The sequence below is a fragment of the Rutilus rutilus genome (genome assembly GCF_951802725.1).
Source record: "Rutilus rutilus genome assembly, chromosome: 1".
In the NCBI taxonomy this organism is placed as follows: domain Eukaryota; kingdom Metazoa; phylum Chordata; class Actinopteri; order Cypriniformes; family Leuciscidae; genus Rutilus; species Rutilus rutilus.
The window spans coordinates 39,248,001-39,275,874 of record NC_140209.1 but is presented as its reverse complement, the minus strand read 5'-3'; the positions used below and the strand labels follow the sequence as shown (position 1 = coordinate 39,275,874).

General features: G+C 40.3%; 1 protein-coding gene across 1 annotated transcript; it reads right to left on the bottom strand.

The window, feature by feature from the left end:
• Positions 1 to 174: 174 nt before the first annotated feature.
• gna13b (guanine nucleotide binding protein (G protein), alpha 13b) lies at positions 175 to 27,874 on the bottom strand. The gene is made up of 4 exons (XM_084405915.1): positions 27,504 to 27,874; positions 16,085 to 16,311; positions 9,695 to 9,745; positions 175 to 3,230 (listed from the first exon to the last, which is right to left on the bottom strand). Exons 1-4 carry the CDS (start codon positions 27,784 to 27,786, stop codon positions 2,658 to 2,660), a joined length of 1,134 nt encoding a protein of 377 aa, XP_084262041.1. The 5' UTR covers positions 27,787 to 27,874; the 3' UTR covers positions 175 to 2,657.

The following is a 27,874-nucleotide window of genomic DNA, read 5'->3' as shown; positions in this document are numbered from 1 at the left end:
GTCATGCATTTTAAATGAAGTAGAACTGACTGAAACCCTGGCTACATTTGGTATAACACCACAACCTAGTGTTCACAAAGTGGAATTGCACTTTCACCATTGTCGATTTAAGAAATATTTGTAGAAATTAAAACTCAAAGGTAGTTATTCTGAGCCAAAAAAACAAACATCAAATGACAGTTTTTGCAAAATGATTTTATTGAGTCAATGATGAAGCATAGGTTAGACTGTACAATGAAAAGCAGGTCTATATTCAGTACTGAGCACAACAGTCTTAATCTTTAGAACGAATTATTTTGATGAGGACTCACATAAGCATCCACATTAATCAAAATTCAAAAAACCTAAGTACAAAAAAGGACCAGAAATGTCTGAGGCATCAAACTCGAGGCACTAAGAAGAATCCTTTGTGGCAGGCATAAGTCTTGCATAATTACAATAATCAAACTTGATTATCTGGGCAAAACTGAAAAGGGCAAATCAGCCACCTCTGATCAGAATCGTCGGGTTTAGGAGAAAAGCTACAGTGAGAAAGACAATTCTTACAGGAAGAGCAGAGAAAACGTTTCTCTCTCTCTCACACACACACACATCACAGTTGTACGGAGGAGGAACACAGCTAAAGTAGTGTATCTATCTGCAGCATCGCCCTTCCTTTAAACCTGTCAACTGTTAGGAGACGACAGAAACCGGTGCGCTCTGACCGAGGCATTGTGTATGTCAGTCGGTGACGGCTTTTGTCCTGCACCCGTCACATCTGTCAAAGCTACATTAGACAGTGACGTCATCTGCAAAAGCACTTGGGTTCACCCTCAGGGCTCTCGCACACAGGACGTCGTGAGACTCATAAACGTCCTCAGCCATCCCTCTGGGTTTTGCCAAGTGCATAACACTTGCTTTATTAAGTTCAAAGGCAGATAATACAACGTTTTAAGACTCGGCATGCTAGAACTAGGCAGCAAATACTAGAGGTTATTCAGCATTCTCAAAATGACACAAACTCGTTCGAATCAGTCAAAATCTTGTGCTTGGAACATGTTGAGTTTAAAGAGAAAGTCGGATACTAAGACGACAACAAAAGCTCCGCAATGCCCAATTTGCTGGCATCGGGGGGGGGGGGGGGGGGGGGGGGGGGCAGTGAATGGCACTGGAAGACACAGGACACTGTCAGTGGAGCGTGAAGACGTAACACTTGCTTTTCACGAGCCTCCCGGGACTTGAGCCAGGGGCGTAAGGCAGAATTCGACACCAGACAAAGAGTCCTCTGCTGCTGTGCCCGTCCACATAGACGACACATACAGGCGTCATTCAGCGCAATAGCTGAGATGAAGCAGCCAAAAGCGCTCAAAGAGCAGCCCTGAATGGGACGAACTGCGGGCAGGGGGTCAGTATCTCTGGATTTGTGGGTGCAGTGGCAAATACAGCTATACATTTCAGTGTAGGTTACAAATCTGTTAGAAAAGAGTGAGGAGGGTGAGGTACAGACTATTTACATAAAATACTTACTACAACGGTAGTATTCAGGGCGGACATGGCACTATACAAAGTAGCTATACACAACCATTGAGGGAACGAGGTTCACATCGTAAGATCCATCCCTTTTGAGGAAAGTTGTTCGAATTATTGGTACCTTAAACACGTGGCACTTGTGAATACAGACGCTTTTGTTAGCGGGGTCTGACCGAAAAGCCAGTATAGTTTGGTTGTGGAATTAAAACAAAGCAAATAAATTAACAAGACACCGTTTTTTTTTTTTTTGTTCCCTGATGGATAAAGAAGTTCTTCCTGACTCTAGCTAGGGCAGAGCGGAGGAGGATGTCTGCAGGCCAGCAAGGAAATGTGATTTCCAGCCACTGATGGAGAGCTACAATTAGTGGATGTTCCTGAAGGCGAACAGTTAAAAGTGGTCTACATTCAGCCCTGAGTTTATGCTGTATGCATACTGTATCTATCAGCTCGCCTAGCGTGGCTAACCACAGTATAAGTTCAGTTTATCAAGTGGTATGAATTGTGAGCGTTGTCCATCAGAAGAGGAAAATCAGAGTGTAAACGTTTTGAAACATAACTTAAGAAGTTTATCTGTAAATATATTCATAGATCTATATATATATAAAAAAAAAAACTGATTCTAAAATTTTACAATTGATTAGACATCTACACGTTAAAAACACCAATCAAAATGAGGAGGGGGGAAATTAAGGCCAGGCAGGTGTCGACAGAAAGGCTCAGAACATAGTTCCTGTTAAAAGGTTAAAACAGCATTTGCATCTCATCTTGCTATTTGGTCAGTAATAAAAGGCTCAAAGGTAACAGATCAAAGACAGTGCTAGAATCTCTTCCTGCTTTCTTCCACTTTTTGAGGGAGGAACGCATTGCGTTTGGCACCTTTCGGCGAGAGGGTGCCGCTCAATGACACGTACAGCTTCTCTTGGCAGGACGAGTGTGAGTGTAACGCACTCTCTTCTCTAAGCTTACTCATTAAGAGAATAACTACCCGCCGTCCCGTGCTCGTGACAGACCGCTAGGCTAGGCCGCCGTCGTCTTCCTCGCATAAAAGCACGTCAGAGCTATTCAGAAAGGTTACTGTGTGGAGTACAAACATCTGAGCAGAAGAGGGTTATTTTGGAGAGATCTGAAAGGAAACGGTTGGACAAACATCACTGCAGCATGAGCTGTTTGAGGTTGTCGTGCAAGATGGTGTCCTTGACGTCACGGAAGACCAGGCGAATGTTCTCTGTGTTAATGGCGGTGGTGAAGTGGTGGTAGAGGGGCTTCTGCTGCTGGTCTCGCCGCTTGTTCCGGAAACAATCCACCAGGAACTTCTGCACGTCCTCCAGGCTGTGCGGCTCACCTGTGTACTCGGGGAAGTAGTCCTTGATGGCCACCGTTTTGACCTTCTCCTCAAGCAAATCTGTCTTGTTGAGGAAGAGGATGATGGAAACGTTGCTGAAGACGCGGTTGTTGACTATGGTCTCGAAGATGTTAAGCGACTCCATGAGACGGTTGGTCTGCCGGTCCTCCATCAGCACCTGGTCGAACTCGCTTGACGAGACAAGGAAGAGGATCGAGGTGACGCTGTCAAAGCACTCGAACCACCTGCGGCGCTCCGACCGCTGGCCGCCCACATCCACCATCTTGAAGGGCACATTCTTGATCTCAAAGTCGTACTCGTGAATGCCCTTGGTGGGCTTACGTGCCAGCAGGATGTCTTGCTGTGTTGGTAGATACTCCTGGAGAGAGAGAGAGAGAGAGAGAGAGAGAGAGAGAGAGAGAGAGAGAGAGAGAGAGAGAGAGAGAGAGAGAGAGAGAGAGAGAGAGAGAGAGAGAGAGAGAGAGAGAGAGAGAGAGAGAGAGAGAGAGAGAGAGAGAGAGAGAGAGAGAGAGAGAGAGAGAGAGAGAGAGAGAGAGAGAGAGAGAGAGAGAGAGAGAGAGAGAGAGAGAACAAAGGGACCATTAACCATTAATCAGGGATGACGTGAAGGGACAATACAGAAGATTCAAAGCAAAATTTGACTTCGGGGTCAAGCAGGCATTAAATAAAAAAATGCATGTTATTCAATTCTTGATGTTCATGATAAAAAGATTGTGGTGTAAAACTGGTGAGCTCCAAGCACAGGCACTTGAATCATGGTGGAATGAGATTTGCATGTGGTGGACAATATGTTATTAAATCACAGCATTCGCATGTTTGCATACCACACATCCGATAGATACCTTTTGAAGTCTGGAATACACTACACAACTGTGTACAGTCTGAAAAGATTTTTAAAACACTAGTATCAAACACTTTCATACATTTAAACTTTGTACATGGTTAGAGAAAATCTGGACATTTTCTGCACTTTTCTGTAAAATCTGCCAAAATCTGCAGACTAGCTCTGACTTTGGGCAACTAGTGTTGACTACAGACTGCGAATTGGTGCAAAAATCTAGGCTAAATTTGAGTAGTCTATTCCAGTCTTAAATTAAACTACTAGAGAAAATAATTATGTTCAATTAAAAAGACATTAACCCAATTTGATATTTTCCCTAATAGTACTGCATACACACCTTATCTTAACAACTCGGTAGCAACTGTAAATTCTTAAACGTCTTTTACTGAAATTAAAGAGAATTTAATTTAATTAGAGAGAAATTAAAGAATTTAAGAGGTAGAAATAGTGTTTATAGAAATACAGATACAGCGGGGGGTCCAAAACTCTGAGACTACACTGGGATATTTATTTCCATTTAAACATGGAAATTACTATTAAGTTTAACTAAATAAAAGTTGACATAAAATGAGAAGAAATATTTAATACTCTGCACAGTTTCTACTATAATGTGAACTTTATCCTCAGGAGAGTGACGAAACAAATAGTTTATCAAAATTGTAGAGACATTCATGATAATTTTTTTTACTGGTAAAATTTCTATGCTAATATTAACATTTTCATAAATCAAACATTGTTTATTAAAATGAAGGAATGTGATCTCAGACTTGTGGACTCCATTGTGTGATCTCATCATGGTTTTCCTTACAGGAAAACAAAAAAAACTTAACACTACAATAAATCAGTGGTACATAAAACTCAAACTGTGGGGACAGGACAACCAGGACCAAAAAAAAAAAAAAAAAAAAAAAAAAAGCAAACAACTATTACGGCCAGCCCATGGCTCATTCTCCACATTGTTGGCATACCAGAGTTGGGGGTTGGTGGGGGACAACATTAGCAAAAAGGTGAATCTGGATCGAAGCACTGGCCAATACAGAGTGTGAGGGCAAATGCACACAAAATGCATCAGCTGAAACGCTACACTAAGTAAACGCAAGACACATCAAGTCGATAAGAGAAACCATGCTCAGTGCTAGCACATAAAACCTGAGGAACATTTCTGAAATTCCAGACAGGATAACATCGAAGACGTCTGCCTTGAATGGATACGGCATCCAACATGGCGGTACTCATGTCTGGATGCTGAACCCATGGAAAAGTTGCATTATTTGTAGGGCTGCACGATTAATCGCAACTTCCATGTAATCGCACTTAAACCGATTTGGCTTAAGGAGCTTAAGATGCATCTAACAATGATTTAAGATAGGGGTGGGCTATATAACAAATATTATATCACCATTTTTTTTTTTTAAGGAAACTCACGATTCTTTTTCATGTTGGTTTTACTATTTTGCAAGTGACTGAGCATTACAGCCAAACTAATGTCCCCGTTTTAAAAACAAAGCCTTACAAGGTAACAAAATATAAGATAAAAAAAAAGAATGGCAGACATACATCTGTCTCATTATTTTCTTTGTTATTAAAAGATAAGAACAAAAGATACACATTACATATACACAACATATTATACAAATGAAGTAGGTGTAGGCCTATTTAACAGCAGCAACCAGAAAGAAATTAAATGAACAAATATAAAAATAAAACACTACATAGACTTCACTGCATAAATTATACATTGATTCTTAAAGCTACTATTAAGGTTCTCAGTCAACATCAGGGAGTTGTTTTCTATTTGTTTTTTGTTGTTTTATTAACATTAAAAGGATAGTTCCCCCCAAAATGAAAATTGTCATCATTTACTCTCTCAAGTTGTTTATTTTTGGGTGAACTATCCCTTTAAGGACAAGGTGCAGCATGTTTACTATTAGGCTACTGTCACTTTAAGACCGGCACGCACCTACGAAACACGCAAATGACACGCACCCGATTTTCTCTGAAATGTTTGCTTTCACTTTATACATACTGTGTTTATGTAACTCTTGTGTGTATTTGACAGTATTAGCGCAATAAGACTCAAAAGATAACTTAGTCCAGTTACCAGGCGCTGTTTGGCAGGCTTTTAAGTGCATAGGGTGTATGCGCTCAGAAAAGCGCATCAGCACGCAAAATAAATGTTTAACCGGCAAGGCTTTAAAGCACATGCAAATAATGAATTTTTGTGAATTCCCGTGAGTGTAACTCTACCTCTGCGTTAACGTGATGTGAATGTAAGTCGCACTGTACAGTATGTTGGGACGAAGGGGGCAGAACTGCAACTGATAGAATGCACTGTATCACGACGATACTACGATATTTCTTCAAAAGCAGATCGTAGAGACATTTTAATCGTCCACTATCAAAAATCATGATATCGCACACCCCTACTTTAAGATGTGAAATAAGGATTTCTAGTCATATGAAGATTAATTGCTTTTTCCATTGAGAGATTCAACCAAACACACCTCTCTCCCTGACACATACTCTCTGCATGCCTGCATTTTGTTGCCTAAGGTAACCATTATTCCTCATCTCTTCCTAAATATTTATGCGTCTGGGCCGCTGAGATCTGCCTTTCCCCAAACATTTGACTCCCACACTTCATCCACCCAAGAAGGATGAATGTAACTGAAACAAACACATACTTTCCAACAGACTCAAGCGGCCATTTCCCTCTCTGAGCACACTCGGAAGCGTGCAGTATTTCCTCTTCCTGTTTGTTGATGGTGTGATTGCAGAAGTGGGTCCACATCGCCGTGACGTGGCCGAGTGAAGAGTAGCCAGTCTGAGGCGTGCCGCCCGGAGAGCGCATTCAACTCTGCTTCCTTATTCCCCCGAACAGAAATTTACTGTGCCAGACATGAGAAGCGAGACCGAACGACAGCATGATGTCAAGAAGCATATTAATGAAAGTAAAGATATGTGGGGAAACAAGTGAATGGTCCTTTCAGTCTCTCTTCCACACGTGGCATTAGTGCTTTAAACAATAAGAACCACTGTGACTGTTTTCATAAGCTGTGAATTTAAAACAGGTCATCTGATCTTTGGTTCAAGAACAGAGCTGTCTGGAGTCAAAGCTGAGATACTAATCATCACATTTACTGCAGTCAGCAGCGTCTAGAAAGAGCACAAAACCACAAACATCCGTTTAGTACTGAGAGCAAGAACACGAGCGGCAGGGCGGCAAGTCACATGACGCAAAGGGAACTGCACTGGGCCCTCGTGCATCAGCCAGACGCTGATGCTGTGACAGCTGCAGTCTCAAATGATCTTCAAAAAACTAATTCGTCAACACACTCCACATATAACATGCAAAGGAAGTGGGAATAAATATAGGGATCTAAATAACTAGGACTAGGTCATCATGGTTTGAATATGGAACAATAGTAGTGTAGGCCTATTAAAAAAATGAGTGTAAAGACTGCTTTTTTCCATCAAACTGAGTCATTCAGCAAGTCTTGATGGCTGCTCTATAATCTATTAATTCATTTTATATTCGTTTTTTTTGCCCAATTTGGTAAAGAGAATCATAAAATGTCTTTGGTATTACTACTGAAAGTAGGATTGTGCTTATTTTCTATTTCTGATGGCCAGTGTTGATTGTTAAGAAAACCTACAGCACATTTCATCATTCTTCATCAGTGTGATCACGTGGATTATCCGAGCGAGTAAGAAAACCCTCAGGTCATCCTTAAATCACGCAGCGTCTTCTCCACTGATTCTTTCAAGTAACTTAAAACTGAAGACTGGCCATTTCTCAGGGAAAAATGTTATGCGAAAAAGTTGCTATAGGAAGTATTATGAGAAAGGGTTGACACGTGACCTTTGATGTCAGCAGAGCTAGTTTCACTTCTCTCCGCATGTGCTGGCGAGCAGGGAAACCCTGTCGAGGCCCACAGCATTGTGAGAAAAAACAGACGGGCATTCATCTTTCTGACATTATCTTCAGCATTTGCCAATGCCCATTTCCTTCATGCTCTGCCATATAAAGTGATTCATCTAAGACTGCTTTGACTGACAATATAAAAGAGCTCTTCAGCAATGCTAGCTGTTTCTGTACTGCACTTAATCATTCAATATGAAATGGATCAGTCTAACGAATGCAAGTACAGGCTGAGATGTTTATTTAATATGCACTGGACAAACTCCATCATAAGTACTCCATAAGACAAGGTTCCTAATTTCTATTCTGGAACTATTGTCAATATTTATCCAATACACTTCCAGGCCCATATGGAATGTATGCCCGCACATTTCAACAGAAATTAAACTGCCGGGGGATCACGTGATGCTTGCAACTAGATAGACGCACTTTCTTCGCCTCCCCACTGGGTTGACGTAAAATAACTATTTGAAGTAACAATTTCGCCGTGTGATTCACCGCAACAGCTGTAATAAGTGTCAAAATGTCCCTGGATAACTTTTTTGCACCGCCCGCATCGAGTAAGAAGAGAGACTGACGAAAGAAAACGGCTAGCAAGGCTAATGCTAATAGCACTGCTAACGTGACATCTGTTGCTAGCCAAATTGACACTGAACACGAAAAGGATGCGCGTGATACGGAGCAGGCGGCTATAGAATGTGAAGCGGAGCCAGAGGACGTCAATCTCCAAAGAGATGACATATTAGTTGAGAGAGTGACCACCGACATCGCTGAGATGCTAGACACCAAACTTGCTGCTGTTGTTAAACCAGTTACGGAACTGTCTCAGAAGTTGGACGGCATTTTGGAAAGAGTGACGGCTGTAGAACAGCGCGTATCTGATCTTGAGGACGCGTCAACGGTTACTGAGCCGAGATTAGAATCTTTGGAAAATGCTCTCAAAAAAAGCACTGGAACGCCTTGATAATTATGAGAATCAAAGTCGTCGCCAAAATATTAAGATCACAGGGCTTAAGGCTGGCTTTGAGGGTGAAGATCCAGTTACGCTCTTTGAGAAATGGATTCCTGAAGTTTTGGATATGCAGCAGGACAGGGTCAAGATTGAGAGAGCCCATCGCACGGGACCCGCACTTGGAGGAGGAGAGAAAAGCGGCTCTCGAGTGGTCCTAGTGAGATTACACAATTACACCGATAAACAGAAGATCGTTAATGCAGCGAGGAACAAAGGCAGGCTGACAGTGGACGGTCAGGATGTGTCCTTCTACCAAGACTTTTCGGCTGAAGTGATCAAGAAGAGGCAAGAGTCGGCAAACGCTCGGCGGAGGTTACGGGAAGTGGGCATCAGATACGCCCTTGTGTACCCGACCGTAATACGGATCTTTCAGCAGGATGGGACTACAAAAACACTTTCCAACATGAAAGATGTCAACAACTACATTAAAGGACTGACTGAGAGATAAGAAATTAAACTGCCATTTACAAACATGAATGCCTCTTTAAAGCTTTTCAAACTTAAAATGTTTCACCCTGGGTCACTGCACACCCCATGTAAATGAAATCCTGGGTTATTTTGCTTCAATGTTTTACATTGCATATAAATTTACAAGGGTTTAATTAATCCTCGGTATTCATACGCTGCTGTTTCATACTGTATATTCCTAAACCCTGGGTTAACAACCTTATTTGCACATTTGCTGCGTCAGTGTCACTGCCTGGACGAACACCGCAAAGCCGGTGCTCCAGAGCAGGTTTCATAGCACTAGGTAAAAAGTGGTGCTAACCCAGGGTTAAAAGCCATGTGAAAAGACCTTTTGTTTGTTACACGCGTTGGCCAATTTGTTAGTGCTTTCCACTTTCAATAAGAGTCAGCTCCATTAACAAATTTCACTGTGTTTAAACCCATTCAGCAGAACTCAATATAAAATGAGTGCATTAATTTTTAGTGGTGGGTAATCAACAATCAAAGGCACCCTAAAGCATACTAAATTACTTAGAAACACTATTAATCATAAATATCAGGTCTCTAAAAAACATGTGACATCATGTGAAACATGCTTACCAGTGATCCGAGTTTGTCCAAGTTATCCAAGAAATATTTCACCGATTCACCCTGAGAACGACAAAAAGCAGAGAGAATCAGTCAGGTTATCAAAGAACTATAAACTGACAATGAAAACAGCTGAGCAGAAATGAGTCATACAATCAATTTGTACAGAAGTTAACTGAGGTTCATTTCTTCATAGTTAGATTGATCTAGATGAACTTATGTGCTCGTGACAAAAAGGTTATTATAGTAAAATGGTGTCAAATAAACCTGTCAATCAGCGAAAGTGTAAAATGTGCAGAGATATGCACTTAAAGAAATGAGGGCCTCATTCAACATCAGAACAGACGGATGTGACTCATGAAAACCCTCTGACAGGATGTCAGTAATCACAGAATTACAATCACAGAAAATTTTACTGTAATCTTTTATTGACTCCCATGGAGAAATTCTGTATAGGCTCGCTGAGGTAGTCGGTGTTACACCGTGTTCGGACGTACACCGATTACATTACTTTGCCATGGCAGCACCGCCCCAATGTCATTTTGCTTACTTGTAGAAATAAAAAAACATTTAGTTCAGTTGGACAACAGACGCTACAATTATTAACTTAAAAGCATCTGCTCTGCTCCATACAGCATGAGATGCAGAGTCGCAGGACAGTGAGGCAGGAGTCAGATTTCACTTATTACGTGACAAGAGTAAGGAGAGATGGCGGACAAGCCGATGCCGGAGGATTTGGTGTGCAACAGATATTAAGCGTCATTGACAAATATCTTATCTTGTAAAATGTGCGGCCAGTACCGCCGCTCCCTATACAGACAGCAAGCGTGAGGACAGCACAATATTGGAAAAAACTGACATTGCGATATTTTGGTTTTCTGCTATATATATATATAGCGATATGAAAACCATGTCACCAGTTAATTGATTAGCTTTATTTGGAAAGAACTAATCATTCATGATATTGATGTTGTAGCAAGTTTATTTTCATTTTTAAGAGTTCATAATGGTGACTCAGGGCTGTACCAGAACCACTTACAGCTTTAGTCATCAATTTGTGACATCTGGTCTCAGTATGGTACACCAACTCCAGAAATTAACTCCAAATGAGATTGATTTTGCTCTGATTTTGTTTGAAATGACACACCAGTTTGTTCTCTGATTTTGCTTGAAGTATATCTGGGCCTTAAAGGGATAGTTCACCCAAAAATGAAAATTAGCCCATGATTTACTCCCCCTGAAGCCATCCTAGGTGTATATGACATTCTTCTTCAGGGGCGAGTAAATCATGGGCTAATTTTCATTTTTGGGTGAACTATCCCTTTAAGGAAGAAAACACCAACGCGCACTCTGGTTTGGAAAATGAAAATTGTGAGTAACAGGAACAAGCTGCCCAGGAAACAGCAACAGGGCTTGAGTTAATGTTCCGTGACGCTCATATGTATAATGGACCAATTAGCCGCTTACAATTTCAACAGTTTGGCATGCTGACAGGACAGCAGCTTCCTTCTTAACATCATCCTCATCTTTCTCAGCGTATGATGGAGCTGTAGAGCAAAGCTCAGTGTGAGCAGTCGAAAAAAGAAGTCGTCTTCCTCATTTCCTACATAAAATACCATTTCAAAATATGACGGCATCTATTTGCATCTTGGGGTTAGCTGAGGTCTACAAGAAGTACACGCAGGTCTTTTGAGGTGGCTTTCAGTAGAGAGGGGATTATGTACGTCTTAAGAAAACCCCTAGTAATCCTCCCCCAGCTGGGCATGAAGCCACACTGTGCTGTTCATCTTCAATGAAGGGTGTGGGCACACAGGAACAACACACTCAGAGCAGGCCAGGATATCAGTTTCTGAGAAATGCTAAAAAGGAAGTCCTGTTAACTCAGCAACACCTGAAGCAAAGCCCACTGAGCACTGTTGGTTCACTGCAATCTGTACATCAACACACACACACACACACACAATGTTTTTGAACGCAAAGTCACTTGCTAATGTATATAACATTACATAAAATGTATATGCAAACTGAAATATTCATAAAAAATATAGGGATCCATCGATATGAAAATTTTGGCGCTACCGATGACCAATAATTATTTATATTTGAAAGCCACTAACCGATATATTGGCAGATAAATCTAAATCCAAGTTTTCATTTAATTTTTGAGAGCCTGATTACAAAAACAAAAGTCTCACCATTAAAATCCATGTCCCAAGCACACAATTATAATGTTCTTCTTCTTATTTTTTATAGCCTATATGACAGACTTGTGTTGCACTTAACTGTATTTTCCTTTTTTGAAGTAATTCCAATAATATTTTTAAGCAATTCAAAAGCATCATGGCGAACAGTGCACATCTAACGCGTCTCAGGCAGCTGAAGAAAATAATCCATTATTTATCGGCTTTAAGATATTGTCCAAATTCTTTTATTGGGCCGATAACGATATCAAAAATGAACATATCAGCCGATTCCGATATGGAAAATACAGATATAATCTGAAACGTGCTATGATTAACATTTCCAAGGCGACTTAAATGATTATAATACAATATATTACAATTAATGTCAAGCACGCAAAACATGCGCAAAGCATACACATTGGGATTTGTGCCGAATTAGAGAGCCACACAAGTCCAAGTTTATTTGTATAACGCATTTCCCAGTTTCAGTAGGTTAAGGCATGGCATTTATAATAAATGTTTATGATGAATGCCACTATACTTTATATTTTTCATTCCTCTTCTGTTCTGAATATAGTTACATTTAAATGATTTATTGTTGAGTAAGAGGAATTAAAATACGTTTATAGTGCTTCTAACTTTTGTAAACATTGTTTTATTTATCTGCATTGCACATCATTTCTGAATGTAATAATAAAATGCTACTTATACACAAATGCGACAAGCAAAAAAAGAGCTGAGCTGATACTGTCGTTTTCACAATATACACAATATTCCCCAATTATAGAATTGCTAATATTCAATGTATTGCCCAGCTCAAATATATATAGAAAATATGGAAAGACTTAAATAATAATATAAATTATGTTTATTTTTAGTAATGCATAACAGTATATGTATTTCTCTTTTATGTCTTATTCAGAGTTATGTATGGAATGTATGGAAGACCACATTTAAAAATATATAAATATAAGAAATGAGTAGCTTAAAGGCTTAAAGGCAAATTAACAGCATTAGTGAAAGTCAAACACATTGGACAACCTAAATGTCAAGATAATTGCCAGACAAGATGATTAATAAAATAGCCTAATTGTTATCTGTATTAAATAAATAGAAATAATGAGCAACAGGGTCAGCAAAATATCTCCTTCCCCAGGCCTCAGATTTGCAGGCATGCACAAGGGTCTTCATTTTAAAAATCACAGCTCAACATTCCTTCACGGATCATGCAATCCTTCTTATTGATCCAGGTAATCTTAGGCTGGGACGAAGGGAAGGGGAAAGATAGGGAAGCCTGAGAGCTCAGGCAGGTCAGCCTCCACAGAGCCCTCTTCATCCAACAATCACACTTACACTAGTCCAGAGTACTACAGAAATGGACACAAAACTCTTTCATGCTCCTTTCCAACCCTACAAGTTTCCAGCTGTCCCTATATGGCGTGGGCAGAGCACAGAAAGCAGTATTTGGGAAAACGGGAGAGAGAGAGCACACTTGGGTGGATGTCTCCTATCAAAACATCTCTTCTGGTGCCTTCAATCTGCAGACATCATGGATCCCGCGGTAATCGGAGCTGAGATGAGCAGTGATGAAGACGGTTTCGTTTTATATTGCAGCATGATCATCTAAATTGACCAGACAGTGAGCGTTTTGAAAATGCACTGTCTTGCAAGTATTACCTAAATCAGATTAAGCCTTCAGTGAGTGGGTTTGAATGAACCTCACTGACTCACATAGATGCTCAAAGACTATAAGTAAACCATGTAATGATTCACCGAACTGAATCCGACAGTTATAAACTACGTGCTGGCTTTTTACCAAAAGACGACGGATCAGAGTGCCGTGTACAGGGGTAGTGAGAGCAGAACAGCGAGGACTAAAGCAGTGGATTAGGATTATGCAATGCCTAGAAATAAGAGGAGGGGTGGAGCGAGGAGGAGCCAGAGGCGAAGAGATCTTGGCTGCAGGAATCTAGAACAAGTTTTGTTTTGTTACATGTTGGGTGCATACCATAACCCCCAGAGGCTGGAGGGGCAGAGTTGTGAAAGCAGGAAGCCTGATAATGTTTTGCACTCGACACACGTGGTTAGTGGATTACAGAGCACAAAAGTGTTTTGTTTTGTTGCCTTCACTCACACAGGCTGAATGCAAATCACCAGAGCCTGTGGCAGAGGCTGCCTACTTAACAGGCGAGCGGTATGGAAACCTCAGCGGTAATGCAAGGATTTGCACTCGACCAGCCTTTGCTCAATGAAAACGGAGATTCCTGAGCTTGGTGAAGAGCAGATCTACCCTGTTATCAGTTCCACAGATCTGGGCCGCAGTACACAGTCTCAATGTTGTGTTGTTTCTTGTCCTAACCAGCATGCATCCGCTGCTCTGCTAAAGTCCCAACATGCCCATGCTGAGAGGATCACTAGAAATGGACAAAGGCCACCTTTATCCTCCAGCAAACTGTCTGCATGACACCAGTGATTTCTAAAATGAAAAAACTACATCATAGCTTATGCACAGGGAAAAACCACGTTTCTCGTTTAATCACAATAATACAGCCGCCTTGGGCTGTCATAGTCATGCCATTTTAGCTAACAATTTATTGCCGTACAAATAATTAACTAGCAGCAATTAAAATGTCAGTTTTACAGGTCACTTACACAGCATGTTTGACATACATGCAACTTAAAGAGCCATTCATGAACTTGGAATCATACAATTTGCACTTTCAATGCATGTTAAACTTTGTTTAGCATTAGGGCAGCACAAAGTACTACAGCACCAGAAGAGAGACATAAAAACATGATGTTCATGTTGCATGGATGATCGCAATCATATGATGCATAAGTGCAACAGCCCCAAATTCTTCCACATCAATTTTACTTATCAATGTAGGAAAACGTGGATCAGTCTATAATCTGCAATCTCTCGTTCTTTGTAACCTCTACAAATCATAATAATAGGAGTTGGTTACGGGGTGTGAAGTCCTTTGGTGAAATCAACATTTAAAATGGGGAAGCAACGCATTAGGAACTGAGAGCATTTAGAGAAGTCTGAAGTTGTGTGCTAAGATGGCACTTGCTTATGTTAGGGCCTAATGAGAAATCGTTTGAGATTTATAGGGGAAAACCAAAAATTAAACTAAACTGATTTTTTAAATCAAAAAAAAAAGAAAAAAAAGAAGCAGGAATAGCAATCTTTAATCTACGTTAGATAAACAAATCCTAGGGCAGAAAATCTGATGATGTCAGAAGCAGACTGATGAAAAACAGCTCACAGCAGCCAGGCCTGAGCACAACAGTGATGTGGTTTACACATCCTCCTAGATGTACGCACACGCCATCTTGGCAAGGCAAGCTGCAAAACTTTTAAATGGGGTCTAAAGTCTCAAAGTATTTTTGTCCAAGACTTGTCAAATGCCAAAAAAATCCCACAGACTCTCTGTAGTGCAAATTAGGTGGCTATGACCTTAAGTAACACTTGCACACACAAAAAAACAAAAAAAAACATAACTAGCATGATGTTAGTTAATAGGTGGGGAAAGTGATATTTGATAAACGCTGTTTGGAAGTTAGTCAGACCGACACACGAACAAACAACAAACCTGTGTAGCCAATCTTCAGCATTAGGGAGCGTATGACAGTGGAGGAGAGAGAACAAGCAAGAGAGTCTTTTTTGAAGAAAGACTGCAGAAATAGAGATGAGACAAAATACAAAGAGAAAAGCTCAGAAGAAATCACTGGAAAACTAAGGGTTATGGCTGGGCAAGAGCTTTAGGACCCGCGTTAACATTAGAAAAGCTTTCCAGCGCTGGAGAGAGAGAAGCGGAAAGGCCTGAAAATAGACACGGAGGTTGCTTTGATTCGCGTCCACACGTGAGTAACACTGGGTTTGAGTGTCATTGTTTGTCTGGAGCTGCTGTGCTGTTGGCAACTGACAAGAAACTCTTGTTCGTTCATCACTGCGCTTTATTTTTCGTGAAGCATTATTTTGTTGCGCTTCTGCTATGATTTCTGCTGAAATCTACTCCTGGATTGCTTGCGTAACGGATGATGACTGCTAGAGAATGTGGTGTTTAGCGTCATTGTTAGTGCACTCGACTCGCATGGCGACAACAATTGTCCCAAACAGAACCCATTTCCAGCTAAATATACAGTTTCACATTTAATCACACATTACAGAAGTGAAAAGCATTATGACTTCACATTGAGATCACCAAAAGCTCACCAGCTGAAATTCCCTGCGCCGGTCATATGCGTTCTGTATGCCGCTGTCAGCCCAGAGGGCACGGATCGATGGCAGGTACTGCAGGAACACTTTGGTCTCCACTATCCCCTGTGACCCCATGGCTGACCGTGTGTCAAAAGCCATCATGGTTTCTCCATGTGCCTGGTTTGAAGGGTCCCCCCACGGGATATGCAGCTTTTCTCTGGCATCCACAAGCACTCGAACACCTGTGATGACAGCAATAGGAGGAACAATGTAAAAAAAGGGAATATTATGAGTGGCTCTCCACTGTATGATGCTGTGTACTGACAAAGTTCAATATGATGCTGTTTTCAAGTTTAACGAAGCAAACAACATTAGACCCTAAACACTTGGATAATTGTATCATTTTATTCAATTTTCAAAGGTTTATCATTTATTTATCACAATACAAGACAATGGGTCTGTATGAAAGCATGCATTAGAACTGTGCAGTAGCCCATTAGGGTAATTAGTGGGGGGTGCTTATGAATACGCGCTCATTTTTTTGTAATAACACTCAAGACCTGTTGCACACCAAATCCTCCACCACCGTCCTGTCAGCCATCTCCTCTCTCCTTACTCTGGTCACATAATAATTGAAATATGACTCCCGCTTCACTATGCTGCGACGCTGCAGCTCGTGATGTATGAAGCAGAGCAGACCCTTTCAGTTTATAATTGTAGCATCTGTTGTCCAACTGAAACGTAACACAGACTAACGCAGCAAGCCTAATACATGCATGCATACATACATCTCAGGATAAAAATGAAACGCAGAGCCTTTGAGTAACTTCACACTGACTGCACGATTAATAGAGCTGCACGACTAGTTGTCGATAATTTAATCGCTTAAACTTATCAATGCAACAAATTAAGCAAGGTCATCATTAGAGCGCATATGGCTTAAGCAAGGTGTGTATGGCTCATGTGCAAAACAACTGCAGCAGACACACAAGGAAACATAGCAAGTGTGTGTAGTTACGTATTCTAAAAGTATTAATGCTAGTGGTCGACCGATATAATACCAAGGCCGATATATATTTTCGCAGTTATAATTAAATGCACTGGGTGGCGCTGTGGAGCGTGTTTAACAAATGAATTGTATTTGATCACATAATGTCGTCGTCAGCCTCGCGAAGTTTGGAATTACTTGGATGAAAATGATATTGCAAAATGGAATTACTTTGAATCAAATTTATTAATGAAACCGAGTTATCATAATATCACCACCACAATGAGAAATCACATGAAATCCAAACACCAGTCGACTGAGGAAGCAGCTGCTCATCACGCATTAACGACTGCAGGTAAGCGCAGCTGTACCCCGAGGGAATCGTGATCCGAGATGATGTCTTCTGATAGCAAAATGTATATTGCCTAATCGTAAGCTTGAGCCACTTTTATGCGGGTACCCGACCCGTTGCAGGCCTCCGGCTGTCATCATCAGCACATGCTACAGTGACTCTGCTCACAAGTGTCTACATTACTGAACATGCATTTAGTGCAATAAACCTTCAAATCTATGCTACAGATATGTGGAATAAAGGAGTTCTGCAGCACACACTCAAGATGCCATAAACATCACATACGTACATTATTTTCAGTCTAAATGGGTCTCAAATCTCATCTTAATTTATGCTTAATTGATAGTCCCAAAAGAGCAAAATGTCCTCCACAGAGGTCCGCATGTGTCCTACTACAAACGGCATAAAGCACCAGAACAACTTCAGTTGGGTCCTCAAAAGCTATCTGTCCCCTTTTGTAATGTAATCCTACAGCAACAACATGAAAATCCTGTTTGTATCAACACAAAGATAAAAAGATTAACGTTTTACTGATGTACTTGTCCCAAAAAAACAAATAAGAGCACGAGACATCACCTACATCACTCCTGGGTGAGGGTTTGAGTATCAGTAGTGTTGGTCTCTAGTTTTGTATACTCAGATTATCAGCGTAGGAGAGACTGCGTAAGCTGGTTTTCACACCTGTCCTTCTCTTTCAAAAACTGGCGTACCCAGCAGTCATAGTACAAATAACCTGCTCAACCGGTTTCCACTAGCAGCTCTCACCCTCACAATGACAGAGCACTTTTGACCTTTTGGTGGAAAAGTTCTTGGTAACAAAGAAAGGTTATTGAAACAATGAATGGATTTACTTTGCGGTTATCTTCCATTCTGCATAGAAACCAACCAGCCTATTCCATCCCAGAGTTAAATAAACTGCTCTTTCTAAATCATTTGTTTACAGTCAGTTACGCTGCCAATATAACACAAGCATTTGATGGAGGACTTCACACAATATTCTTCACCCTTCTAGACCTCACGTGCAGTTATAAGCCGATCCAGGGTCTTTTCACAGGATAAGACCGTAATTGTTCTCGCCACACATTCCGCTGTGAGGTGACGGCAGGTCAAGAGTATTTAACCGAAGGCCCTTTAAAAGGTGAGTAATGTCCAAGTAGAAGCCCATTAGTACAGCGCAAAATGGCATGTAAAGAGAGCTGTCTCTATTATATGCATGTCCTAAAGCACAATCAATAACAGCAGTCCATAGACACACATTAGCGAAAGCAAATAACCATTCTGTCTAAAATACTCATGCAGGGTTTTTCCTGCATAGAGAATTATGAGGTGGCCGCCTCCGTCAGATTGTGTGCCGCCTCCGGCTCTTGACAAAACTCGGACAGACAGTCACATGCTCAGAGACACTTTTCCCACCGTGACGGTTTTGTTGCGGATGTCCATTCTCAAACCGTATAATTTGCCGATAGCGCTGCGCGGATCATCATAATCCACGGGTCAGGCGGGCCAAGTAATAAAAACATAACATTACAATTAATCGAGGGTGGATGACAGATAAATCATTATAATATGTTGAGTTTAATAAAGACACGGAACTCTCATCACGGTGAAACGCAATGAACGTGCGTCATTCTTTTACTTCTGTTTTCAACAACGTAGGCCTAATTCTCTTCAGGGAAAACCAATCAAGGAAACCTTATCAGGGCTCGACATTAATGCTCGTCCGGGACACGTGAGAGAGAATTGTACTTGCCCAACCAGACAAATGCCCTGATTAAAACGCCAATATCAAAAAAAATAAAAATAATAATAATAAAGGAATCACAGAAACCGCGAGGATGATTCTGATTTAATTTAATTTAATGTAAGTGGCGATTGATAGCCTATAGTTGATAATAATATAAATGTCTTGAATTGAATGTATAATTGATCAAATTGAAGAATTTGAAATGAAAGATGAAGCATACATTTAATAAAATTAGGAAAAAGTGTTTTCCAACAGTGACGTAAAGAAACATTGACAATTTAAGTTCTAAGGGAGTAAAGCCTCTGTTTAGGTTATTAAGGAAATGTAATTTTGCCAAAAGAAATTTTTTTAACTTTTATTTTAAATAAATGTTAATTTTAAATCAGCCTACTTCAGTGTGATATGTGGCCATATCATCATGCTTAACACTGAGAATTTCAATAATTGTAATGTGATGAGATGAGCAGATGTAGATATCTAAATCAAAGGATATCATATTTTGGGCGGTTGGTGGGTGGAATGTTTTTAACAGCGGATTCGGGTGACTGAAAGTGCACCAGATTCATGCCCCCAGACCCCCCTAGAGGTACCGACCTCCACCCACAAAAATACTGTGGGAAACACAGTAGGCTATATGATGGTCTACGAAAAATACTAATTTAATTATCTTACTGTTAAAATACATGATCAGGATTTTACCACCTCCGCCTCGTTTAGAGCCAGGAAACTCATGCGACACATACAGTGCAGTTTCTCCCCTGTCATTTAGGAATAAGATCGCGATCCTTTAGGGATTATTCATGCAGCCCTAATTAGAATTACTGCACAATTCTGGATAAATTGAGAATGTTTTATTACTGAATGATTTAGAGTTTTTAAACAAATCTCTTAAATGAATGATTCAATGACAAATACATGTCATGCACCTCCAGAATAATTTTTTTTTAAATAAGCCCTTAAACCATGACTTCTGGCAAGTGTTGTGGATAGAAATGGACATTGAGACATACAAATATGACATACCATCAACAGATCAAGGCATGATTATTGCAGCACGTACCTTGAACTGGTCTCAGACAGAAACCTTCATTTTATAATTTTAGACAGGATTATTCATGGTTTTCTTTTGTGTTAATTTTCAGCTATAAGGTAGAAATTGATAGGGGGAAAATTAAACTTATCTTAATTATCTTAATGGGAAAGGCCACACCCAATCTGTGAGCACATAATTTTTCTGGGCTTTTCATAGATCTCTAAGGCTCTTTGGTAATTGAATGTTATTGTGGGGCATTAGGTGTCCCAAAACAACAAACCCACGTATAAAAAAGTAAATACTTCTTCTATGTCACTCCCTCAGTTACCATATAAAGCTCACTCGCAATTAACCCGATAAAGAATATTAACGTAGCTATCCTAACCTTATTCAACTACAGACCTTCCTCAATATTAACGTAGCTGACCTACTTTATTGAAGCGACCGTTCGTTTCATCGTCAGAGAATGTGGAAGTTATCAGAACACGTCTTTATACTTGGTCATAAGAGAATGTAGCCTACAGTATGTTTAATACCTTAAACGGAGAAAAGGTCTGTTTGTGATTAGCCTATTTATAACTACCTGGTGTTGTCACGGTACCAACATTTCAGTATTCGGTACCAATACCAGTGAAAATCCACAGTTCTCGGTACCAATTTCACAGTTCGTACCGCTTTCTCCTTTCCACAAGCTTGGAAAAACGAGTGAATGAAGTGAATGTCGTGATATAACTGATCATGTGAAGATTTTGCAGCGGCGCTGAAAATCCAACGGCGCAGCTGTATAACATTGTAGGGGTTAACACTGTAATGTGTGCTGGTCAACTAGTCTAAAATTAAGAAACCCCTAGAAAACAGTAAAAAAAATTAAGATAGGCTACTTAATTTATTAATTAATACTTAATAAAATTAAAAGTTAATACTATTTAATTTAATATTCCAATATCCAAATATGATACTAAATCCCACAGAAAAAAGGGCTTCTATTTGTCTTTACATTTGAACATTGCGCATTTTAAACAGGACACGCATTAGCTGAGTAAATGTTAGCCAATACAAACATATTTATAGAAAACAGTTGACAATGAATAGACAGGAGTCCAATAATAGCAAAACGAATCACTTATTTTAAAAACCATATCAAGTATAAGTTAGACGAATCTGACATATAATGAGGGCTGTGTTGACAGTAAAACATCCGTCATGTAACGAATTTTAAAAACACGGATGGATAATTAAAAATGCTTTCTGACATTTTGACAGAAAAAAAGAAAAACACACAAGAACAAAATTTAAACTTAGTCCGTCAATCTTCTCTCTCTGAGTGCGCACGTCTGTGTTTGTGAGAGAGCGCTCGCGCAGCACTGATACAACGGTACTTTTTTTTTATCCATAAGTAACTAACACGCTAGTTTTCATAAAAAATAAATATGTAACATAATTAGGTACTTTAGTTATTATTAACAATAACGTGTAACATGTAGGCTACGTTTCTCAACACTGAGAATGAATAAATAAGCGCTTGTTTCTCCAGACTCGCGCTTATCCACAAATCACATCACTTTCATAATCACTAAGCCATTGCAATTTCAAATTTATTTAGATTTATTGTTCAGCATTACTTGAGCATTTTACAAGTCCTCGCTTATGAAATCAGTCAGACGGCGGGTCGCGGGAGTGGAAGGGGGATCGAGCGGGATTCTTTATTGGTGTCGATTTTCAGTCTCTTTTTAATGATAGGCCTTACGCATCTGTCAATCATCTCCGCTTGCTATTTGGGAAATTAATCCAGTGCTATGATTGGTCGAACTCTTCTTTTGCTGATGCTTGATTTGAGGACTGCGCGGACTGATGACAGCGCACAGAGGCTTCACCAGGTTTTAGCGTAGTTTAGAGTGACAAATCGTACCCGCGTACTTTGAGGTCAAAATGCGTATCCACTACGCAACATGCGTACAGGTTGGTAGGTCTGCAATCATCAAAATAATGTATAGTCCAAGGGATGCTAACGATTAATCAAGTCGATTAAGCAAGGTCATGTGGATGCATGCTGCTCAACCACGAAACGCAAAACAGACACGAGGAAACATTAAGCAGCAGAGTTATGCCTGGGACCATTTTATGTTAAAAGGCTAGAGTTGTTACACCTTCATGACTATACGTTTGCGTGTGCATTCGCAGCCTTTTGTTTTGTTCAAATGCAAGTCGTAATATTGTGTTTATTTTGTGTAGGCCTATATATATCCGATTTATAGGATGCATTTGGTTAAGAATTAACGCGGTATGAAAGCGTGCCGCTGATCATCTTCAGCGCATGCAACAGCAATGCACGACTAATAATAACTATGATTGGGACTGCCATATTACTACATACATAACATTATGCTATTGTAGAAAAAAATAACTTGAGGTCATTAAATATATTCTGGGATGAATATATTCTGGAAATCCTGCTTTTTTGTCATTAAGGGAAATCATATTGTTTTAGTAACAAATTTGACTGGTAAATCATAAAGAATGTGTTTTTTTTCCCTCCCTTTTGTATTTATTGCATTGTATATTGTATGTTCAGGGATGACAGATTGATAAACAGACATGCTATTTAAGACTGGATGTAACTTTTGATACTTTGACCAGGACAAGCACATGAAAAGGCTTAATGTTGAGCCCTGAAAGCTAACTATAGTTAATTTAAACGACCATCCATCAATTTGTGTAAATTGACATCCTTAGTCCAAGCTATCATTATCAGAGCATGAGACCAGAGTGTGGGAGCAGAGGAGTGAATGAGATTGTAGCATCATTTTACCAACGTTGCTCAGCACGGTTTACCCACGGCACGTCATTTGAGCAGACATTGCTTTTCCAGTGAATGTTCGCTTGGGCCGTGAGCGACTGAGCAGAGAGCGCAAGACACGGAGCAGAACATTGAGCAGAGCAAACTGGGTGCCGGTACAGACCTGAGTCGCTTCAGAGTTTTGCGCCTTCGGAAGCGGAGTTACAAAAAATTCTGCGCGAGAGTGAAACCCGAGCGCTGAACACTAAGTATATATTGTCGACTCTTATTTTTGGCCTTTTTTCCTCTTTCGGACAAAAAAAACAAACATTTTCAGCGGCCAACATTTTGGTGCATCCCTAGTTAAAATGTATATGAATGTGTAAAGGTAAATGTTTTAGGTCCTGTAACTGGTCTCTACTAGCCTGACGTCGTCATACTCAGATTCTAGTCAGAATGTGAGTCTGAGACTGCTCCATAGAGATTTGATTATGGGGTGTGTCTCAACCGAACCAGGAAAAAAAAAACCTCTGCACTCAATTGGATAGACCTACAACCAATCAGAGCAACGGAGTAAATGACGCATGTTCTTCATTCATATTTTCAACCAACAAAATGTCGCGGCTCTCTGTTCCTCTTTTAAAATGAATGCGCTGTGAATATCTTCTATAACAGACGCGATGGCGGAATCTACACATGATTTTTAATAAACAAAGTTCGGGAGGAGCACGTACAAATAATCAATCCAATATCAACTTGTCATCAAACAATACCATGTCTAACGTTACCCTATATCAGCATGAGGAAGCATATTCACTCTGTCAACTTACCTAACACTCCTTGACAGTTTTTCAGCATCCCTCCACCACCCCGAATCCTCACTCTTGTCTTGTTCTCTCACAACCAGGAATACGGGGGAGTATGGCTACCGAGCCCACAGCCCTCTCCTCGGACAGCACGTCATATACGCATTTATTCTATCGACTTATTTGTGTGAAATCTTATATACGCATTTATTCTATCTGACTTATTTGTAAATGTGAGCTCGTGAAATCTCAATTCTCCAGCAGCAGTCGTCTTTGTTGTAAACTAATTCAAATCAAGCGCTCTTTGGTGACGTGGATGATTACGTTACCGTTGCTCATCTGTCCATCATCGTATAAAGCCCGCCCTGACAATTTGATTGGTCCGAACAATTTTTGTTCGGGCATAATAGCTCCTCAACGGAGCGAGTCCAGACCGAACTTCCCGACCAAAAAATTTTGTGGGCGGGGTTCGGGCTGGCACCCAGGCTAGGTCTCTACAACTTCTACAAAGTCTTTAATCATGGTTAATCATTTGTTTTGCCTTCATTAGTTTATTTTAAAAGGTTTTACATTGTGACAAATGAATTTCTAAAAACAAATAATATTTAGCCTCAATTAAAAAGAGCTCAAAGAGTATGCAAAAAAGAACGAAATGTTTAAAATAGTTTTAGATGAAGTATCGTACGTCATCACAGGACGTGTCAATTTGTCAACTACTCATACAAGACAAAATGCAGCACACAGGAAAAAAGTTATGAACGTCAGAGACGTGCAGGAAACTGAAAGTGTAGAAAGATGCGCTCAGAGGCGTAACCTCCTCGACACATCCCACATCTGTTGTGAAGTGGTGTGTCCATGTGACCTCACGATATGCATGTGCACTTTCACCTTAAAATTGACTGTGTCTTACAAAACTCCTCTTCAAATCTGCCCCATAACCGCAGATGTTAATGGAACCTTAGAAGTAGATGAGGTCTGGACGAGATCTAGAGATCTATCATTTAACATCGAATTCTATAAACAACAGCAGGATGCGACAAATGCACGCTGGGCTAAACTATTCAAGATTATAAACAGAATCATGCCCGAGTTAGAAAAGATAAACAACCTGCTAGAGTTTAAGAGAGAAGGCAGGATTTCATCCATACTGTCCAACAAACTCACAGGATAAACTACACTGACACAGCTGGCGTTTCAGTCCGGTTACACAATGTGAATGCTCAGGGCTTGATACTCTGTTCTCTCTGTTTAGAAAGGAGTAGTAGAATTAAATAAAAATGTTTCCATCCAACTACTTTTAAGCACATTCGGGGTTAACGCTGGATGGAAACGACAAGATGTGCATCAATTCCGAAAAAGCACTTAAAACTTATTCGCTCAATTTAATTGGAGACAAGAAAACCGATAAGAAAACATGCACATAAAGGCGATGTTCTGGTCATTCTGAAATGCCTGAGCAAAGTGGTTCTGTATAATTCCCACCCAGAACTGTTTCACACGACTGCGCTCCCAAACATCAGGCATCCGAAAGCAAAATAACATAAGCTTTATCTGCATGCTCTGAGGCACAAGTAATTTAGCAAATTATTAGGCTATATACAGTGGCTTCTCCTACTTTTCTTAGTGATATTAAGCAGCAGTTTGTCAGGAAGTGATGGCTTTGTTCTGTTCTTACTGGATGGAAACGATGCTTTTTTCGCACAAATTTTAATGCGATATTTCAATTTTGCGCAAATTAAATTTGTAACTTTGGATGGAAACTTAGCAAGTTAGAAGAGTTTATTAAAAAACCTTGCTAGGTTCCTCCTGCCCACTTCTGTCTCTATAAGTGCATTAAAAGTAGTTCACACCTGCCCTCTGATCTGTCTAAGCTAAAGAGGAACATCTGTAAAAGCCCTGATGTTTTCAGTCGATTCTGTTGGACTGACATACACCACTGTTTAAAAGTTTAGCATCAGTAAGAACTAATTATTTACTTTATTATTTAATTTAACAAATTAATACTTTATTTCATAAAAAATACACTAAGGACTTTTTTTTTGTTGTATTTTGTAGTTTCCACAAAAATACTAAGCAGCAAAACTGTTTTCAACATTAGTTCATCAGGTCGCAGTGCTAAAACATTAACCAGTTGTGTTAGAGATGTGATCAGTGGCCAATCGGATCTGTCAAACAGTGAGAAACCTTTCTGCTTCAAACATCTCCACATCTCCACAGGTGCATGCAAGTGAAACGTGTGAAAGGAATTAAAACGCCACTGATGGTTAAAGTGTCTCTAGTCATTATAGGGAGACATTTCTGTGTTTTCTGGAATGCCTAAGGATTAGATCCAAGCAGCCATTTGACTAAATGCTTCCTGTTTAAGTTGAGTTAGGGAAGGATATGATGTTAGCGACTGCTACAGACGAGTCTCCACGAGATCACAGCTGAACCATTTGTCACTGCGGTGCCTTTGTAAATGATGACCGCTGTGACATATTAATCTTGTGCAGGAAATCTCAAAATCTTTTCATAGCAATAGGCACTGGAAATCCCCGACTGAGGCAGCCCAAACGGAGAGCCCGTATTATACCAGGTGGATATACTGATTTATTATCACATCCCTTTTTTGAAAGACAAAAAGCAAGTCTGAAGACAGAAACCTAAAGTAAAAAAAAAAAAAAAAGACATGCCTAAAAACGTTAATGACAAACTCACTTATTGAGGATCATCTGACACCTTTAGCTTGGTTCAAACTGTCTGTATCTCTAAAAAAAAAAAAAAAAAAAACGTCAAAAATAGTAAAGCTGGATTTCTTCCATAACAGGTGCTGGTGAGTGGTTAGTGCCAGTGTGTTAACCCATGTTCTCCTCATCATGTGCTAGTCTGAGAGCCCTGGACTCCACCCATTTCACAGATGCCCGAAACACGTCCTTTACAAGAAATATATCAGGCTATATAGTACATATATTTCAAAATAGCCTTTTCATTTAAAGTTTAAAAATGCTACAGTGAAGCCAATTAATAAGAGGCTTTGAATATGAGTTGAGTGGTGTGCTTTTGGTAGACACCAGTCTCTTTGTTATTTATGAGACGGGCTCAGCATACCAACAAACAAGAGAGCGGATTTACAATTTAAGCCAGGCTTTACATACTGGATCGATTTATTTTACATAATCCAGTTTCAGTTATGGCATTAAAACTCGGACAGACCAAAACATTAGCACACACACACACACGAGGGGAGATTTCGCAGCTCTTTAAACAGATCCGAGATTCTGGTAAAACGCCAAAACTAAGATACTACGGAGTATAATATTTCAGAAAACGAAAATGTATGGTACTTTTATAAAGTACAAGGCTGAGTTTAAATGAGTCAGCTCCTTTAAGAAGACGTTACTAAAACTACAGCGCTAACGTTCATTTCTGACGAAATTCAAAGCCGAGCCCTGCTTTTCTAGACCACGGAAATCACGCGTGAGATTGAATCCACATGTTTAATGTGACGACAAGCTAAGAGACGACTTAGAAAGAAATCAGGTCCTCCGCGGAGGTCTTTGTTCAAGACGGCGGCGGGGAAAAGTTGAGAGAATAACATGGGCGTTTCTCCTGGGCAGGTTACAGCGCAACTTCAGCTAACGCTACAGCTAAACCTCATTTCACGGTCCTCTCATCACTCCCGACCCCGTTCAAAGTCAAGTTTGGACCCGACACGCCACTTGGCATAGGTCTGTGAATGAGAAACGCGCCTCCTACCTTTCATAACATTACTGTAAATGGTGGTTTTGAACTCTTCTTTGGCCCGCTGATCGAAGTCCTGCCCGTGTATGATGCGCATCTGCTTGAGGAAAGTGGACTTGCCGCTCTCCCCGGCGCCGAGCAAAAGTATCTTGACTAACCGTTTCACATAGGGTTTGTCTTTCATGAGACCTCGGTCAATTTCTTTAGATTTCCTTAGTTGTTCCGCCTCGCTGCTGTTGAGAAGACAGTTTGGAAAACAAACGGATAGAAAGGACCGGGACGGCAGGAAATCCGCCATCTTTGTGCAACTTCATCGATACAGTAGGGAGTGAAACTGCGCGCGCCTGAGTGCTGGTGGCGGGCGGGGCTTCGTTACCAGTTCTCTC

What these genes read in the sequence shown, in the direction of transcription:
- gna13b (XM_084405915.1), bottom strand. Translation starts at nt 27,786, where the DNA reads ATGGCGGATTTCCTGCCGTCCCGGTCCTTTCTATCCGTTTGTTTTCCA. An exon ending in GGCGCAGGGAATTTCAGCTG is followed by an intron (nt 9,746 to 16,084) that starts GTGAGCTTTTGG and finishes TGTCGTTCTCAG; the next exon opens with GGTGAATCGGTGAAATATTT. An exon ending in TGGACAAACTCGGATCACTG is followed by an intron (nt 3,231 to 9,694) that starts GTAAGCATGTTT and finishes CTCTCTCTCCAG; the next exon opens with GAGTATCTACCAACACAGCA.